This window comes from Lissotriton vulgaris, chromosome 9, assembly GCF_964263255.1.
Source record: "Lissotriton vulgaris chromosome 9, aLisVul1.2, whole genome shotgun sequence".
Classification (NCBI taxonomy): domain Eukaryota; kingdom Metazoa; phylum Chordata; class Amphibia; order Caudata; family Salamandridae; genus Lissotriton; species Lissotriton vulgaris.
In genome coordinates this window covers 514,333,869-514,352,077 of record NC_141697.1, presented here as the reverse complement: position 1 = coordinate 514,352,077, position 18,209 = coordinate 514,333,869, and the positions used below count along the sequence as shown (strand labels likewise).

The following is an 18,209-nucleotide window of genomic DNA, read 5'->3' as shown; positions in this document are numbered from 1 at the left end:
CTGGTATGGGTGGGGGGAGGGGAAGGGCGAGGTTTCCAGTCAGTCAGGGTTAGCGAGAGACACCACAAGATTTGTACAGTTGCTATGCACACAGCAGGGTCTTATGGCTGATACTGACATGGGCAACTCAACGGGGTTTGAAAACGCAGACCGCTCCCCTCGCAGGGTGGTCGCACAGGGCACTGTTGCATTACTACAGGAAACACACCTACCTCTCACTAGCCTGTTTCACAGCAGAGGTTTGCACAGGAACACGCACGCTGCAGGATTCACTACGCACGCCGGCAGGGTGCTAACCTGGCTTCGCCCAAGATCAGCCTACACTCTGGAGCCCTTACATACAGACGACAATTGCAGATATGTGATCTCTAGATGCAGGGGGAATGGTCTTGACTTGCTGATCATTAACGTGTATGGACCCAGCTATGATTGCCTGGATTTTTATGTGGAGCTGTTCGACAGAGCGCAGGCTTATGAGGGAGGACACCAATTATGTGGTGGGGACTTCAACTTCGTTTTAAACCCGGAATGCGACCACTCTGGGGGACCGGTCGGAAGAGCTACAGCCTCGGCTCGCACACTTGCAGTTTCTGTGATAAACACTGACCTGGGCGATGTATGGAGACAGTGGTTTCCATAATATAAGGGGGGGTTTACACACTACTCTGCATACCACAACTTGCACACACACATTGATTACTGGTTGGTCTCTAGACTGGTATATAATCAGGTGCGTACATGTGAGTTGATTGCGCGCACCCTCTCACATCACTTCCCGGTCCTAGTTGTCATCGCCACTCCCTCTAAGAAAATTCCTCCATTTACTTGGAGATTTCCCCCTTATTCTCTGCAGGACGCGGCATTCAAGGCAGACATAGCAGAAACAATAGACACATACTTCGACAAAAATGTGGGCTCGGTAGACAGCTTCCAGGTGGTGTGGGAGGCGTTCAAGATGTATATCCGAGGTGTTACAATATCCAAACACTCAGGAGTTCTTAAAGCATTGCGTAAGAGGCTGTCAGATCTTGGGAGCACATTGGCAGACCTGGAGACGCGGCAGCAACAGGGTATGAATGAAGAGGTGACGCGTAAATTCAAGACTCAAATTAGGAATTTCACGATACAGCGGAGGCCGAAATAAAACACCTAGGCAAATATGCCACTGCTCGCACTTATAGAGAGGGTGAGAGACAGGGTGGAGTTCTTGCACAATTTCTGAGGAATTGCCGGATCCACTCCGGAGTCGCAGTGCTGCACTCTGTGGAGGGGGACCCACTGACAGGTGACCTTGCTGTAGCAGAGCGATTTGGACAATTTTATTCATCGCTATATTCTTTGCGTAGCACAGGCTCCGAGAAAGACATTTTTGACTATTTGACACATATCAAATTGCCCTGGTTGACCGATACGCACTGGGAATTTCTGATGAGGACAATAGTAAGCGAGGAAATACTTCTTGCCCTCTCCGGTATGAGAGCGGGCAGCGCCCCAGGGATAGATGGCCTGACAGTAGCTTTCTTTAAAGCATTTCTTGACATCCTGCTGCCGCACTTAGCTTCTTTATTTCATGATATGTGCGGGTCTGGCACTATGCCGCCCTCAAAGAGAGGATATCAGAGGTACCATCTTAAAGCCGGGTAAGCCACCGGAGGAGTGTTTGTCATATCACCCTTTCTCACTGCTCAACGTTGACACCAAGCTCTTTGCTAAGATTCTGGCCAATCGACTTGTCCTTCTTGTCCCTGTGTTGGTCACCCCGGAGTAGACCGGGTTTGTCCCGGGGCGCAATATCACTTATAATCTACGCACAGTGTTTAGCGCCCTTCAACACACCGCTCCGGAGACTCGTGCAGTGGCGGTGTTTCTTGATATGGAGAAGGCATTTGACTCTATTGAATGGCCCTTCATGAGACTGGTCCTGGTGTGTATTAGCGTTGGTGAGGTTTTTCTACAGCTGCTAGGAATACTCTATAGCTCGCCCACGGCCCACATAAAAATAGGAGATTTGGCGACTGACCCGATATGCATCTCGCGTGGCACGAGGCAGGGCTGCCGCTATCTCCGATCCTTTATGCTTTGGTTGCTGAGCCCTTAGCCTGCGCTCTGCGAGAGTATCATAGATATAAAGGTATCCGTATCCCAGGGTATGAACTCGTAGTCTCAGAGTACGCCGATGATACGCTACTTTATGTATGCGACCCGGAACAACACCTATCATCTGTCTTGAGGGAGGTGGTGCTCTTTGGTGGGGTGTCGGGATTACATGTCAACTGGTCCAAATCCATTGTCTTCCCTATTACTCCTTCCAGGGCCCAGTTTAACCTTGATTACCCACTACAGTGGACGACCGATTCAGTGCGTTATCTTGGCATCCAAATACACTCCGACTTGGACGTGGTGTTCAGGGAGAAATATGGTGTATTGGTGAGCAAGCTGGAAGAAGAGGTGGACTATTGGATACGCTTGCTTTTGACCCTTCTGGGTAGAATCTCAATAATGAAAATGTTGGTGCTCCCCGTCTCCTGTTCCTCTTCACTAATGGTCCGATGGTCCTCCCTGGTGCCTTTTTTAAGAAACTCACAACTCTGATGGTTAGGCTAGGCTGGGCGGGCAAGCAGCCGCGAGTTAAGTGGCAAACTCTAACGCTGCCTTATCACATGGGTGGGCTGGGTGCACCGAATTTTGATCTTTTTTACAGAACCGTGCAGAGTGCTCATGCACATTCTTGGATACATGGTCTGCTGGATATCCCTCACCTACGCATTGAGCGAGAGGTGGCTTACCCGTGTCTGCTGCCTGTTCTGCTGTTTGTCCCACCAGACCGAAGAACTTGTATCCTCAACTCGATCAATGCTACCACACATGCCTAAAACACAGTTGATGGACACAATGCAGAAAAATGTCTTACATTCACCCCAGTACAAAGGTCTGGGCCTAAATCCATCGTTTTTTGCACTCCACACCACCCTAGGTCAGACAATGGCTATATGCAAATCAGCCTTGACCCTGTGCCTCATGGGACCAGTCCAGCCCGAACTACCAAGCCATGTCTTTCCTAGACCGGAATCAAGCATCCCAGGACCGGTTTCTGGCTATCAGCCTTCTTCAGCCTGGATAGCTTACCTCCAGTGATGTGGAGAGCCTGGGACTGACGTCTGAGCATACCCAGCCCACTCGGGGGGAAAATTGCAAAAAACACAGTTGATGGACAGAATGCAGAACAATGTCTTACAATAACCCCAGTACAAAGATCTGGGCCTAAATCCATCGTTTTTTTGCACTCCACACCACCCTAGGTCAGACAATGGCTATATGCAAATCAGCCTTGACTCTGTGCCTCATGGGATCTTTTGACTGGGTGTGAGTGTTTGATTGATTCAGATGCTCCGTCCATCACCACCCCCTTGTGTACCGCTTTTGGCCGCCATAAGTGTGGCAGGGTATGCTCAGACGTGAGTCCCTTGCTCACTTTGCCACTGGATTCAAGCAAGCCGGGCTGAAGACGGCTGGAATGCCAGAAACCGGTCCTCGGAAGCTTGTTTCCGGTCCAGGGACGACATGGCTTGGCAGTTCGGGCTGGACTGTTCCCATGAGGCACAGGGTCAGACTGATTTGCATATAGCCATGTCTGAACTGGGGTGGCAGAGTGGGCTAAAGAACTGTGATGGAGTAAACCCAGATGTTTTGACTGGGTGTGAGTGTTTAATTCAGATGCTCCGTCCATCACCACCCCCTTTTGTACCGCTTTTGGCCGCCATAAGTGTGGCAGGGTATGCTCAGACGTGAGTCCCTTGCTCACTTTGCCACTGGATTCAAGCAAGCCGGGCTGAAGACGGCTGCAATGCCAGAAACCAGTCCTCGGAAGCTTGTTTCCGGTCCAGGGAAGACCTGGCTTGGCAGTCCGGGCTGGACTGTTCCCATGATGCACAGGGTCAGACTGATTTGCATATAGCCATGTCTGAACTGGGGTGGCAGAGTGGGCTAAAGAACGGTGATGGATTAAACCCAGATCTTTTGACTGGGTGTGAGTGTTTGATTCAGATGCTCCCTCCATCACCACCCCGTTTTGTACCACACATGCCTGGCACCACCTGCTAAAACATGCAAGCAGGGGCTATTCTGTATTCAGCTTTGGCGCCTCTGGAGTGGTGCCACTGGCTGTCACCATGCGGAGACCAAGGGGTGGTACCAGCACTCAACACTATAGGGATTAACACTATAGGGGACCTATTTGAGGGTGGCACTGCAAGGGAGTGGGACTCAGTGGTTTTGGAGGGCGACACACTCACACTCCTAACTAGGTTTCAATTTCACAGGACGCGCCAGGCACTGCTGCAGCTGCTGGGGACTGATCTGGCTGAACCTCCGGAAGTGACTGCACTCACACTAATTATTAAAACGCGGGCCCTACCGGGGCTGGCTTCTAAAATCTACAAACATGCTATGTCGTACAGGGAGAATCATTATACCAAAGCCCGCTTGGCCAAGCAGAACGACCTAAATAAGGAAATAGACGATGATACGTGGTTATACAGCTGCCTTAGCACGAACCGGGTATCCCTTAATGGCAGGCACCGCCTTGTGCACTTTAAATTTCTCAATCGAGTCTACTATACCTCAGAAAGACTATGAAAGTATGGACTACGGGATAACTCTAATTGTAAGAAATGTGGTGAGCGAGTAGCAGATTTTGCACACTTGACTTGGCTCTGTCCTGGGGTGGCAAAGTTTTGGAGGCAGGTATTTTTGGAACTCGCAGAGATCATGGGGGGCTGCCGGGCTACTTCGAGCCCCTGCCTAAGGGAGTGCGCAGGCTGGTTGACATTGGCCTCTTGATGGCTAAACGTAGTGGCTATCTGCTGGTCAAGGGGCCTGCTTCACACGTTAAAACAGTGGGCTTCCGACATGCTATATTGCTCCACCCAAACAGAATGCTATAGCGACCGCCTACCCCCCGCAATAGACCTAAATATTTTTGGGCACTGTATACTATGTATCGGTCCAGACAAAGTAATTCGAACGGTGACTCCCCGGGTGACGGGCGGTCAAGTAGTACATGACTCAGTAATATATCATTCCTGATATGGCGTGCGTGGTTCTGTCTTGTCCTCACAGTGTCTTACGCGTACGGGGGAGCGGGTGAGATATCATGAGATGGTGCTACTATGTCAGTGGAGACGTGCTGCTTTTTGGTCCCCCTGCTGTGGGAGGTGGATATGAGTTGGAGTGGCTGCATAATTTTGCATGTTCTAAGCCCTTTTGTGCCATGTACAATTTGTCTTCCCATAAAGCTTACCGTTTAACTGTCAAGTTAATTGAAATGTTTTTGAAAAATGTGCTGTGGACCATGTAAGTGGTGCTCCTCCTGTCATTGTTATAATACAATAAAGTGTTTATTAAAACAAAAAAATACAGTTTCCTGTCAAATCTGCACGATTGTAGAAATTGCCACACTCCAATCCCTATCTCACGCAATTGTGTACTCAACATTCAATTTGGGCAAAATATAGCACTTTCACCGCTTCTACGTGCTCGGTGTGTATTCTTGATTTCGATATGGTAGTTCGATTTGAACATCCATCTAATGCACATCTGCGTGCTTCATAACAGCTTTCCCAGTAATGATTTCCCAGCAATCGCCATAAGCTGTGCAGCGAGCTTCAGTGCCAACTGCTGCCCAGAGCACAACCGTTCTTGCTTCTGCCGGTGTGTGCTGTCAGTCTCTACAAATACTGCACTCTGCATAGCACTCTTTCGCTTGTCACCATTTTAACAGCCCACAACATATAACTCAAACTGGGCTGGAACTTCTTTATTAAGCATGTACAGCAATGCTGCTTCTTTCCTTCAGTAGCTCTTTATAACTGACTTGTGTGTATTCCAGACCCTTTAATTCCAGCACAGAATCTTTATACATTCTATCTGAAATCCTTCACATTACAATGTTACATCACATTACTACATTGAGTGGCTCTTGGGATGTGGATCCTAATTGTTGCGGTGAAAGAGGATGTTGACCGGATGATGGTCATTGAGAGCTGTGACTGCTGGAGTTTGGAGGAGTGATATATAGTTGTGAGTTCAAAGGAAGAGAAGTTGTTGGTCAAGAGTAGGAATGTATCAGCAAGGGATTTAAGTCTGGAGTGGAGAGAGATAAGCTTCTTCACATATCTGGAGTTCATAGAGAGCGGTGCAGCATTGGAGTTGGCGTCTGGTTTTAGGCTAATGGCACAGAGGTGTGCTGGGGAGCATATGGAAGATACTTATGCTGGACTTATGGCAGCGTGTTCCCGTTTTAATTGTGAGCAGCATGGTTTATGATGTGGACAGAGAACAACTAATGAGATAGCTTGGGTTTATGGGAAGGATGAGTTTGGCTGGATATGAAAAGTGAGGATGCAGTTCAATAGGACCATTAAAATCTGTGTGAAGAGAGATGCAGCGCAAGCAATATGTTTGCATGAGGTGGAGAGGCAGATGAGGGGGTCATGTGTTCTACATGGGGAGTTGGGGTCTAGTGACGTGGGGGTTCAAATCAGTCCTTTTCTAGGTCTCAAGGAGCTTCTTCAAGCATTGGTCAATGAGTTAGTGTGGGGCCTGAGGATTGATGATTAGTCTTTTCCATTGGGGATATGCTTGGACTCTTAGACTTTCAGCTCCTTATTTGAATATTATCAGCGAAATGGGTAGGATGTTCCATGTAAATGCAGCAATGAGTGTTTTGGGAATTTTTTAATTACCTTGTGTTTGAAGCTTTTTTGCCAGAATTTATAAGGTTGGGTGGATAGGAGATTTTATGTGAGTTGCGAACATTTACGACAAAGTTTTTGAGCAGGGGATTTATTTTTAGGCGATCCATTGTGGTCCGTTCTGATTTGGAACATACTTCTAGTTATACTTATAGGGGCTTTCAACCAACTTTTTTCATCCATTGGTCTGTTGTTCACATTTTAAATCTGCCCACTATAGCGTACAGCATGGGGCTGTAGGGCACCCAGCCCACTACAGCAACTGTCTAACTTCACTGTGTGACCATAGTCTGCTCTCTCACAAAGACCACAACCGCAAACGAAGTAGATCCCTTCAGGGGCCACTGTGGTAATGAGTTTTTTTTAGACCCAAAAAAGTTTGCTTTAAACCAATGTTTCTTTTATATGGGCAAAGGCCTAGCATCTCCTTCAACAATACGGTTAAACAAAATTCATAACAAAACAAGAATTGCCAAAGCCAATAGCCTGGCAGCCAATACCAGACTTTTTGGCTTCGCCAATACATGTTTTTATTAAAGGTGCCAGATACTGTTTAATACAGGCATTCTTCGTTAGCCTTTGCTTTCAAGGCAGAATTGCATTGTTGTGTTTATCAATGAAGACATGTGTGCCCACTCCAACTGACAATGCATCTAATACGTCATCGATGTGTGCAGGTTGCTATCCAATATAGTACTACAAAGTCGCAATAAAGACATACGTTATACACGATAGGGCTAGTCTAGAACATAAATTTGCAAAGCATAATGGCTTAGAAATGTACACCCAGACGGAAAAATGATTTAGCTGTGGTATATTAATCAGTTTTGAGAAGTCTACATTTAAAATAGCTGTTTACATGCGCTCAAGCAAAGTTCAAAAGGGTTCTTCAAGAGTGGAATAACATTTAACACATGCCATGAAAATAAGCACTGACACTTTTAGATATTTGAGGGATAGAATGTTAACGATGTGTGATATTGGTCTATAGAAGTTGTCAAAATGTTTGACCTGCATCAGCACCTAATCACTGCATGAATGTCTGTGGAACCTTGGGAATAAGATGTCCACAATATAAAACATACAAATAATATGTACACCAGCCTTCTGGCATTTATGGAAAATTCCTCGCCAACAATGTAGTTTGGGTTGTGTGTGGATACCCCAAAATCAGGGTCAAGAGGACCATGTTAGATTCTCAGAATAATGTGAATACAGGGTGGGCCTGGTTCGCAAGGGACGTGATCGCTTGGCATTGGACAGTCCAGTATATGTGAGGTCAATGTGATGTTCCTTATTGCAGGCGCGCCGTTATTCGCAGCGCCGTCGCATAAATAAGGCAAGGGACACTCCGCTGATGTTCCGCGTGGTCCCGACTAACTTGGTCGGCCACGCCTTCTTTATTTATACAGAGCGTGCGTGACGTCATGCGTCCGCGTAAACGTGTCCCAGTCGGCGCGGGCAGACTAGACCGCCACCCGGCACCTCAAGACACTACAGTCAAGGCTTCTTGCAGCAGCAAGGCGTAGACCCGAGTCTGGTGTGCTGCTACCGGCCACTTTTTTTCTCCAAAGTCTCTTGATGAATGTTGGTTCCTCTCTAGGTTTTTTACCTTTATCCTGTTGATGGTCTTTGCCCATCTTACTTTCTAAAGTCATTTGGTTACCAGGAATGATCGCAATACGCTTGGCAGAAAAGTATAAAAGTATAATTTTGATGCCTGAGCGTTCCCATCTGCTAGAACTCAGTTTTTGGTCATGTTCTAGTAAGCAGGCACCACTTATAGATGGCACCCAATATCTGCTGTCCCACCTTATGCAAGTACCAGCCCTGCTTTTTTAACAAATTGCATACCCACCTATCCTGTCTCCTCCTTCAACTTTCTGAATTAGGCAACTTTTGTTGAAAGAACACGATGACAATGTTCACTTTGGGGAAGCTGCGTTTGCATTACTAAATATAAACACACACCTTTTTGTTTATGAATTTATTTTGAACTTGTATGCCGTTTTATTTACAGATTATTTGTGTAACCTCGGTATTATGTAATGTTAAAAAAAAATAGTTTAAGATGTCCTGTAGGCAAGTGTTGGTATATGCCAAGTTTACTGCATGTTTTGGCTAAAATGCACATATGGAAGAATCAAACTGTCTCTTTAAATATACCTATATTTTATTTTGCAGGGTACCTACTAATCGGACTGGTTGCTATGATTCTTGTCCTAGAAACTTTGAAAAGTATTTTGAAATCAAACTACATTTTGGCATTCTTCCTGTTTTCAAGTGGAAATGCTGCAGATGCTCAAGAAACCGACGCCCTCATTCCTGCCGGTTCTGATATTTCTGTGTTACCTTCAAAGCCAAAGGAGAAAGCAAGGAGGCGGCTCCCACACTCACTCTCTCCCCAAAGCGACAACTTCCACGGCTCCGTCTATTCGCCTAGTGACTCATAACAGAAACCACTGGACTCCCAAAGTGTTTACAGATCGACTTTCCACGATAGTTTGTCAATTTTAGAATCACCCACAATCAACTTTGTATTGTGACTTTTCTTCTGATTGGTTGATAGAGCAGCATCTAAAACGTTTTTATTCACAACACTAAAAACGGTCACAATGTAAATTGTTTTATGCCATGGTTACTCTTTCTAGAGGAGCAGAAGGCAGATGGGGCATGACAAAGAATAAAACTAATACCGTGTTCATACCCTTTCCTGAGGAAACTGTGCGACCTGGTGTTCAGTCTTGCAATATTAAAATTAACCAACTTCTGACATCCTAAGAAGGGTTGCCCATAAGTGTTAAGGTCATTATTCACGAGCGTCACAGGTCAGGATTGTCTTAGCAGAGGGATTTGCTTCATAGCAGGCAACATTGGTCAGTCAATGGAGGTGTAAAATTAAAGTGATGTACCTGGAAGTATGAAGCAAGGGTAGCGTTTTTTGCAACTATGTGCTAAAACCAAGAACAGATTTGAGTTTTGAAAAGCTGTTCAGCGGCAGCAAGAGGCAGTGTCAGTACCGGGAATTAGCGCCTGGACTGATTGACCTTAACTTCTAGTTGCTTAATAACCAGATATTTCCAACTTCCCTCTAAAGACTTTATTGTAATCTCAATGTTTTGTGGAGTAGTAACTATCCCATTCTCGCACCGTCAATATTTTTTGTGTCACAATTTTAATTCCTAGTGTAGAAGTGTATTTTGTGGGCTAATGATTTTCACACCGCTGTTATTTGACTTTTTTCACATGTTTACACCTTTGTAGTAATAGGGAGTAGAAACACCTGATGTAAATATTCTTCAGATTTTTTTATGTGAGTAGGAAATGAGTAAAAAAAATAAAGTCCATCCTGACAGAATAACCGTTGTGAAGTATTTCCCTGAACGCAAATTAAACAACATTTTCTTAGCGTTGACGTTGCTATAGTAAGAAATCTAGAGTTGGGGCAAAGTAATATGGATTAGAAAGAGACTGTGTGGATCCAGACAGAAGCATCCATTTTATATGCACTAATGCGCAATTTTAGACCTGCCCAGATGGTAATGTCAATCTGAGCTGCCAAACATCGGGTTTTTACCCTTGGAAATGTACAAAGAGGCATCACTTATTGATGTGCGCTGTAGTCTTTTGGAGATATTGGACAATGAGGAACTACTCTTGTTGAACCAATTGGATCTTTCTGCAGCCTTAAACATTCTAGACTGCATCATGACCCGAGGGCAATTGATCAAACTTGCTGGTTTATCTGCCAAGGGCTTAGAATGGTAGTGTGCATCTCTTGGGATTGTTGGGGTTGTGTTCCTCTGGCTGGTATTACTTCTAAATTGTTGAGAACAAGATCTTTATTTGGTTAATTAAAACCTTTACAAAAACGTAGATCACATGCATAATGACTAATGTTAAAAAATCACATAGAAAGATTAACAGTGCACTAATAATATGGATTCAATTTGTTTAAAATTTAATTTCTTTTCTTTAAATTGCCCTACTGGGGTTATTGTTTAACCAATATTATCCATATTATTAGTGAACAGTTTTTTGTCTTTCTGTATGATTTTGTAACATTTGTCATTATGCATTTGGTCTATTTTTTGTAAAGGATTTAATTAACCAAACAATAAAGATATTCTTCTTCTAGTTCTAAATTGTGTGTAATTTTACTGGTTTGGTAAAGAGTCATGCCTTGCCCCATTGCTACTAAATGTTTAATTGCTGGAGTATTCAAAAAGCGGTCAATGGAATGATTGAATTAATCTCAGCCCATCTCGGTCCATCGTTATTGAGCACACCATGCCACCTCAGTTTTAGAACCAGCCACATAGAAATCAGGGTTCACCATGCTCCAATGGGAACAGTCCAGCCTGAACTGCCAGGCCAGGTTCTCCCTAAACTAAAACACTAACAACCTAAGATTGGTTTCGCCTTGATTAGCTCATCAGTCAGGCATAGTTTTGTTCTAGTGACACAGTGTGCACGGGACCCACATCTGGGCATACCAGTTCCACTTAAGGTGACACACTGAAGTATACATGAAAGTGATAGATGGAATACTAGGATTATTCTCAGCCACTGGTAATTACTCGGGCCACATCCCAGTCCTTGGTTATTTTGCAAACCATGCCACCTCATTTGGACCCAGCCACATGCAAATCAGTCGACCCTGCTCCAATGGGGACAGTCCTTCCTGAGCTGCCAGACCAGGTCTTCAATGAACCGGAATGCAAGCCATTTAGGGGCAGTGTTGCCCTGATTAGGGCGCATCAGCTACATTTAGCTTAGGGAAACTGGTCCTGGGTTGTCTGTGTTCTGGTTCAGGGAGGACCTGGCTTGGCTTTTTGGGCAGGACTGTTCCCATTGGACCAGGGTCAAGATTGATTTGAATATATCTGGGTCTAAACTGAGGTGGCATGGTGTGTGAAAATAACTATGGACTGGGATGTGGCCAAAGTTATTGCCAGGAGTTGGGAATTATTCAAGCATTCCATCCATCACTTTGTATGGTCTGTTGAGTTCTCCGGGCAAACGTTTTCTTGACTATGTGGATGACATCCAGTTGTTCACATTTTTGGGGGATCCACTTGCAGATTTAACCACAATTCATTATATAAGGAGCAGTACCTGTGGACGAGTTAGTTTAAGTCTGAAAAATGCAGATATAGAGTTTCTACACTGCAACATGTAAAAGACCATTATCCACCTATTTACAATTTTACATACCAACGCTCTTCAAACTGGAAACGTAAAGGGTTTAATTGAGTCATCACTACGGGAGGTCAAATCAGTTCAATGGTTAGCTCAACTACATATCATCTGAGTATCTTTAAATGAAAGTTTTATATGTTAATTTGATGGTCATCTTCAGAGCCATGACAGGGGCCAGACGTGACGACACAAACAATTGACTTTACAGGAGCTTTATTGAGAGTGGTTTGACTTTTCTTTAGGAACATACATGCTACATATCGTGCCCCTTTCAAAAAAGTATTAGGAGTTAACTCATACTTTCACAAATCCTATTAACCACCTGTCTCATCAACCTTACTTTACCTGCTGCATCACTCATAATCTACCAGATCCATCATCTCACCAGCCAACAGACCAAGCTAAAGGGCACCGTGCAATAAAAGCCCCATATGACTGTCTCATATTTCTTAGGTACATGTTTGTACTTGAACCCTTCAATTCCCCAAATGATGGCAGGTACATTTATCTGACCTTCCACCTCTTGAAATGTGATACCTGTCTGACCTGTGAAAACCTCTAGTACCAGAGAGTACTAGTGTGACAAACAGCAACACCACCCAGTAGTGTACAGGGCTATATGAAAAGCAAATTCTTTTCGATCTTTTTTAGGGTGTCAATAAACTGGTAGAATCGGAGATCAAGAAAAAGCAAATTTTAATACTAGTTTGTAGCTTCAAGTTTTTTTTTTACCCTCGAGAAATATTTGGAACTGTGACGAGTAAAAAAAATCGAAAATTAGCTCTATCCTGAAGAAAAAACAATTAGCATAAATAAGCTGCAGAGGTAGATTAAATCTATGTAAGAATTATTTCTCAGTTAAGTGCTCATCGTGTCCTTTATCTTTTGAAGGAGTAATCCGATTTGCCCAGTAACTGATGATTGAACTAAATCAGATGTAATCAATATGTATATGAGTGAGGTATTGGCTTGAAGCGAGCATAGCAACAGAGACTAGAAGTACATTGTTTGAGTCCATTATCAATTGGATTTTGGGACTTCTGAACATCAGTTGGATAACTGGTGTGCATCAAGATAAATGTGGACAGAATTGGTATTGGAAAAATGAAGTGTCAATTTTTATTGACGTCTTGATAAATATGAATTGAACAAATATTTACGTAATTCTTATAGATTGTATGAGCTTAAAATCGCGCAGTCTTCATTTTTACGGAGTGTATACATTATGAGGACCCCTTCAGGGTGCTGACTAGTGAAAGGAAAAACAGAAACTTGGACTGACGGTACCTCACAACCCGATCTGGCTATCGCAGTGCCAGATGGATATAAAGCCTATTGTCAGGATAGGCCCAATCAAAGAGGAGGTGGACTGGCCATAATAACCAGAGACTCCTACCCTGTTAGAATAACTGCCATTCCAGTTAACTCATGCGAAGCCATGCAATTCGCCATCAATTTCTCCCCCCAGTTTAATTTCAAGGGGATTTTGATATATCGACCCCCTGGATCTAAAACGGCATTTCTATCCAGTATAAATTCCATGATGGAATCTGTAGTCACAGAAAGTGCTTTCACAATCTTAGGCGATCTAAATTTTCACCTAGATCTTACTCACTTAACAGACTCTGCCACCCTCATATCTGATTTGGAAACTTTAGGGCTGAAACAACGTGTCACGTCCCCCACCCACCAAGCGGGCCACATTTTGGACCCAATTTTCTCTAACCTTGAAGGCATGCAAATAACAAACATCTTACCCATGCCCTGGACGGACCACTATGTCGTTTTCGCTAAAATAATCACGCACAATCAGACCACTTTCTATGCCTAAACAGTCCTTCAAAGATTGGAAAAACATGAACCACGACCAATTAAAACTAACACTTGAACTCACCCGTCCTACACTGTCTCCAGAGCCTAATTCAGCTCTTCAGCAGTTTTACACCTGGGTGAGTCAGGCTACGAACCTATCAGCCCCTACTAAAGAACGGTCCAGTAACAGATCTAAACCTACTGCCCCCTGGTATAATGACAAATTAAGGGCGCAAAAACAAACAAATCGCAATAAGGAACGACAATGGAGAAAGGATTATGATGCTGATAGCAAAATCATTTATAAAGAAGCACTGGCTCTTTATAAAGCCATGATAACAAAAGCAAAGAAGGACTATTACAGCGACCAAATCAAGAACGCCAAAAACTCCAGTAGACAACTGTTTCAAATTACCAAGGTATTATCAGGTAACGTTCCTGATCTTACCCCCCCTCCATCGCAATCGTTATGTGATGCCCTTGCCTCGTTTTTCTACACTAAAGTAGACGATATTTACCAGGCTTTCGCCTCTAACCTACCATCACGCGCAGGCAGTCTCCCTACCTCGTCCCCAGCTAACATTTTCTCTAGCTTTCAACCTGTAACTCCAGATCACATAAAAATTATATTGTCCTCCATCAAATCTGGATCACTCTTGGATCCCTGTCCACTCTCAGTACTCCGGCCGGTAATGGAGGACATCATTCCAGTGGTCACCCAAGTCTGTAACGCCATTCTTCTATCAGGTGACTATCCAGACCCCCTTAAAAATACCCTATTAAAACCCCTGTTAAAAAAAACATCCCTTGATAAAACTGAGTTAAAAAATTACCGTCCCATTGCAAGCCTCCCTTTCATGGCGAAAGTGCTCGAAAAAACTATGAATTCCCAGATTTCTGACTTCATAGAAAAACATCAGCTCCTAGATAACACTCAGTTCGGATTTAGGAAATTCCATGGGACTGAGACAGCCCTGATCAAAGCGGCTGACGATATCAGGGTAATCAGGGACCAGGGGGGCACAGCCATTTTGGTCTTGTTAGACCTATCCGCTGCCTTCGACACGGTCGACCACACCATCTTGGTCGACCGGGTCGAGGGTGTTGGAATTTGTCACACTGCTAAAAACCTAATTGCGTCCTTTCTTGCCAAAAGAACGCAGGCTGTCATCCTAGGACCCTATCAATCGGCCCAACTCTCAGCCCCATGCGGCGTCCCTCAAGGCTCATCCCTGAGTCCGACACTGTTCAATATCTACGTGTCGGACCTTGCTAAAACCATCAAAGCACATGGGATGAGCCTAACCTCCTACGCCGATGATACCCAACTAGTGTTGGCAATCAAAGGGGACGGAGACCAAGTGGCCGAGCAATTCAAGAAAGGACTCATAGCTATAGGAGACTGGATGTCAACCAATTGTTTAAAGTTGAATTCTGGAAAAACAGAGGTACTCATTTTTGGAACCCTTCTGCCAGCATGGCCTTCAAGCTGGTGGCCCGAGACCTTTGGTATGCCTCCTATTCCTGCCACTAAAGTTAGGAACTTGGGCATCATCTTTGATGATGCCTTAAATTTCATGGACCATGCCAATAAAACGGTGTCTTCGGCACATCTAAAGCTTAAGATGATCAGGAAAATACACTCTTTTCTACCTGAATCAGCTATCAAGACACTGGTCACCTCACTTGTCTTGTCCTCCCTGGACTACTGCAATGGTCTCTTTTTAAATGCTCAATCCAGAGTCATTACCAAACTGCAGACCATTCAAAACGCCGCAGCACGTCTGCTTGCAGGCAAAACCAAATTCGAATCTATTTCGAACAGCATTAAAGATTTTCACTGGCTCACTGTGCACAAAAGAATCCAATTTAAATCTTTATGTATTGTGTTCAAGGCACTCAACAACCAAGGCCCCCAGTTTCTAAGAGACCAATTACAACTGCACAAACCTTCCAGAGCCCTAAGATCAGCCACCCTCAACCAATTAGTTATCCCCCGTACCAAAACTGTTACCTGGGGCGATCGCCGCTTTCTGGTGGCCGCCCCCAAGCTATGGAATACTCTGCCTCTCAACATCAAGCGAAGTCCCACCCTCCTTCAATTCCGTAAGCTTCTGAAGACCTGGTTGTTTACCCAATAGTCATTCATGCTCAGAGTCATCTACAAATAATAGGCATACAGCGCCAAGACGCCTACGGGTATAAGCAGCGCTTTAGAAATGTTAAAAATAAATAAATAAATAAATAAATAAAAACAAGATTATCAAAATGTTTATTTCAGAATTCAGATTTTACACACCAGTGCAGGAAGAAATTAAAAATGTATTTAAGATACAGAGACCAATATTATGCCATGTCGTCTTATTTTATTCCACTCATATAATTAACACTTAACTATATTCCAGGGGCACAACAGGCCTTTGTGCCTGCTTTGCGCACCCCCGGGGCACTTTGGTATTATAATAGGGAGTGCAGATGCTTGTGCATCCCCTTCTATAATACCGATAGCGCTGGTGCACTAAAAGCGCCAGCGCGATCAACAGAGGGTGTTCCAACATTTGCATAGGGGCTTGCCCTATACAAATGAGGGAATTCCTTTGACTGCGCCCGCGCCATATTACAGACACGGGAACCTGGGTGAAATCGACTGCAATGTTATATCACGGAACATAGCAGGCTTAACTAATAAGCTTCTTGACCCCTTGTGGATTCTATTCATAAAGCAGTTCAATGTGATTTGCCTATAGGAAACTTTGTGGTCCAAAAGTATTTCACCATTGGAGGGCTATAAATCTTTCTTTGTTCCGGCTTCCCCTCACCTGCAGGAAGATCGAGAGAAGGTCTTCCTATTTATATCTCCTTAGCAGTAGAGTGTAAGATATCGACTTTGCCGATGGAGAATTCATGGTTACAGACTTTGGTTTTGTGCAAGGGGTGTCACAAATTGGGTCTCATTCATTTTTATAACTCAATGTCCTGTGCAGAGGGTGCGTGTAATATTTCCTTGTTGAGCTCCTTTTTAAGGAAACACCTAAACGTTGCTTTTAAAAATGTTACGATTGCCGGGGATTGTTAACACTCACCCATGTAGTGACCCTAGGACTTTATCCTGGCAGATTTGGGGTGTCCACGTGTGAGGGGGAATTCATTTTGAACACACCTCACAAGGCGATGCGCTGAACAGCCGTTTACATGAATTTGATTTATCACCCCTTATGTGCTTAATTGATCCTCGCAGTAAGGCCCTCATACCAACATTTAATGGGCGGGGAGGGTGGATTTTTATTGACCTCATACTGGTATCAACGCCTCTACTTGAATTATTTAGGGGATTTATCATTCAAACCAATGCACACAGTGACCACAACCCATTGTGTGTTTACTTCGGCGGGCCTTTATTAACACATAACGAGGGGGGGTGGGGTGGTAAGAGGGGGTGGTGAGACCAACAGATGGCGGAAGACGGCTAAAATGGGCCCAGATATCCCCAGATATATTTTATTAGTCAATAACATTCACGTGTACTAATGAGTTAGCCCTGTGCACTACCCCATCAATGACCCCGGGAGAGGTCATCAGTGCCTTGAAAAATCACTTATTTCAGCAGAAATAGTTTTAAAGTGCCCCGGCCCATCGGTCTGCTACTCGGGTACCCAGATGGTTTTATTCTCATTGCTCCTGGGCTGCCAGGAAGCTGAGGGAAGCTTTAAATAAGTAAGAGCCCAAGAGACTCCACACTAGTTAGAATCTGCTGAAGGGAATACAAGCAGGAATTGGCAAGACGTAAGTCCATGCTAAGAGAGGAAGCCTGTAGGGAGTTAATTGAGGTTAGCACGCTGAGGGGCAACTCCAGTTTTTGGAGTAAAATTAATAGCCCCTTCTTGAATCATGAGGAAGGAAGTGTGGTGGCAACCCATATTGTTGAGGAGGAGTGGGTGCTTCATTTTAAAGCATGTTTCCCTGTCCCCCTGATTTAAATTGCCTCTCTGGTCGCGAAGCAGGTACCTCTGATTTGGTTTTTAACATAGCTGAGGTTAAGGATGGTATCTTTGAGTTGTCATCTAATAAAGCCCCGGGTACTGATGGCATTCCATCGGACCTTTACAAATCAGATCCAACCTTCTGGGCACCCGTCCTTACAGCGGTTCTGAAAGCTGCTGTAAAAACGGGTTGCCGAAGTCATGGGCCATTTCCACTATAGTGCCTGCCTTTAAAAAGGGTAACCAAGACAGCATTCACTGCTATAGACCGATCTCATTGCTGGTCTCGGTAGTAAAGGTCGAGTACTCTTAGAGAGGTTGACTAGCTGGGCAGAGGAACACGCTATCCTATCGTACGTCCAGTATGGATTTCGCCCTGGGCGGTCTACTGTGGCTCAGTGCCTTAACCTATCTATGATTCTTAGTAAATATACAGTCGTCCGCCCTGGTACTATTTATCCAG

At 44.5% G+C, this 18,209-nt stretch overlaps 1 protein-coding gene across 1 annotated transcript in view; it reads left to right on the top strand.

Moving 5' to 3' along the window:
- LOC147690343 (potassium channel subfamily K member 1-like) overlaps positions 1-10,108 on the top strand; it is a 144,803-nt gene extending 134,695 nt beyond the window's left edge. Inside the window, exon 3 of the mRNA XM_086936671.1 lies at positions 8,937-10,108. Coding sequence (XP_086792797.1) covers positions 8,937-9,205 — 269 coding nt within the window. The 3' untranslated portion in view covers positions 9,206-10,108. The remainder of the gene's footprint in view (positions 1-8,936) is intronic.
- The last annotated feature ends 8,101 nt before the right edge of the window (positions 10,109-18,209 follow it).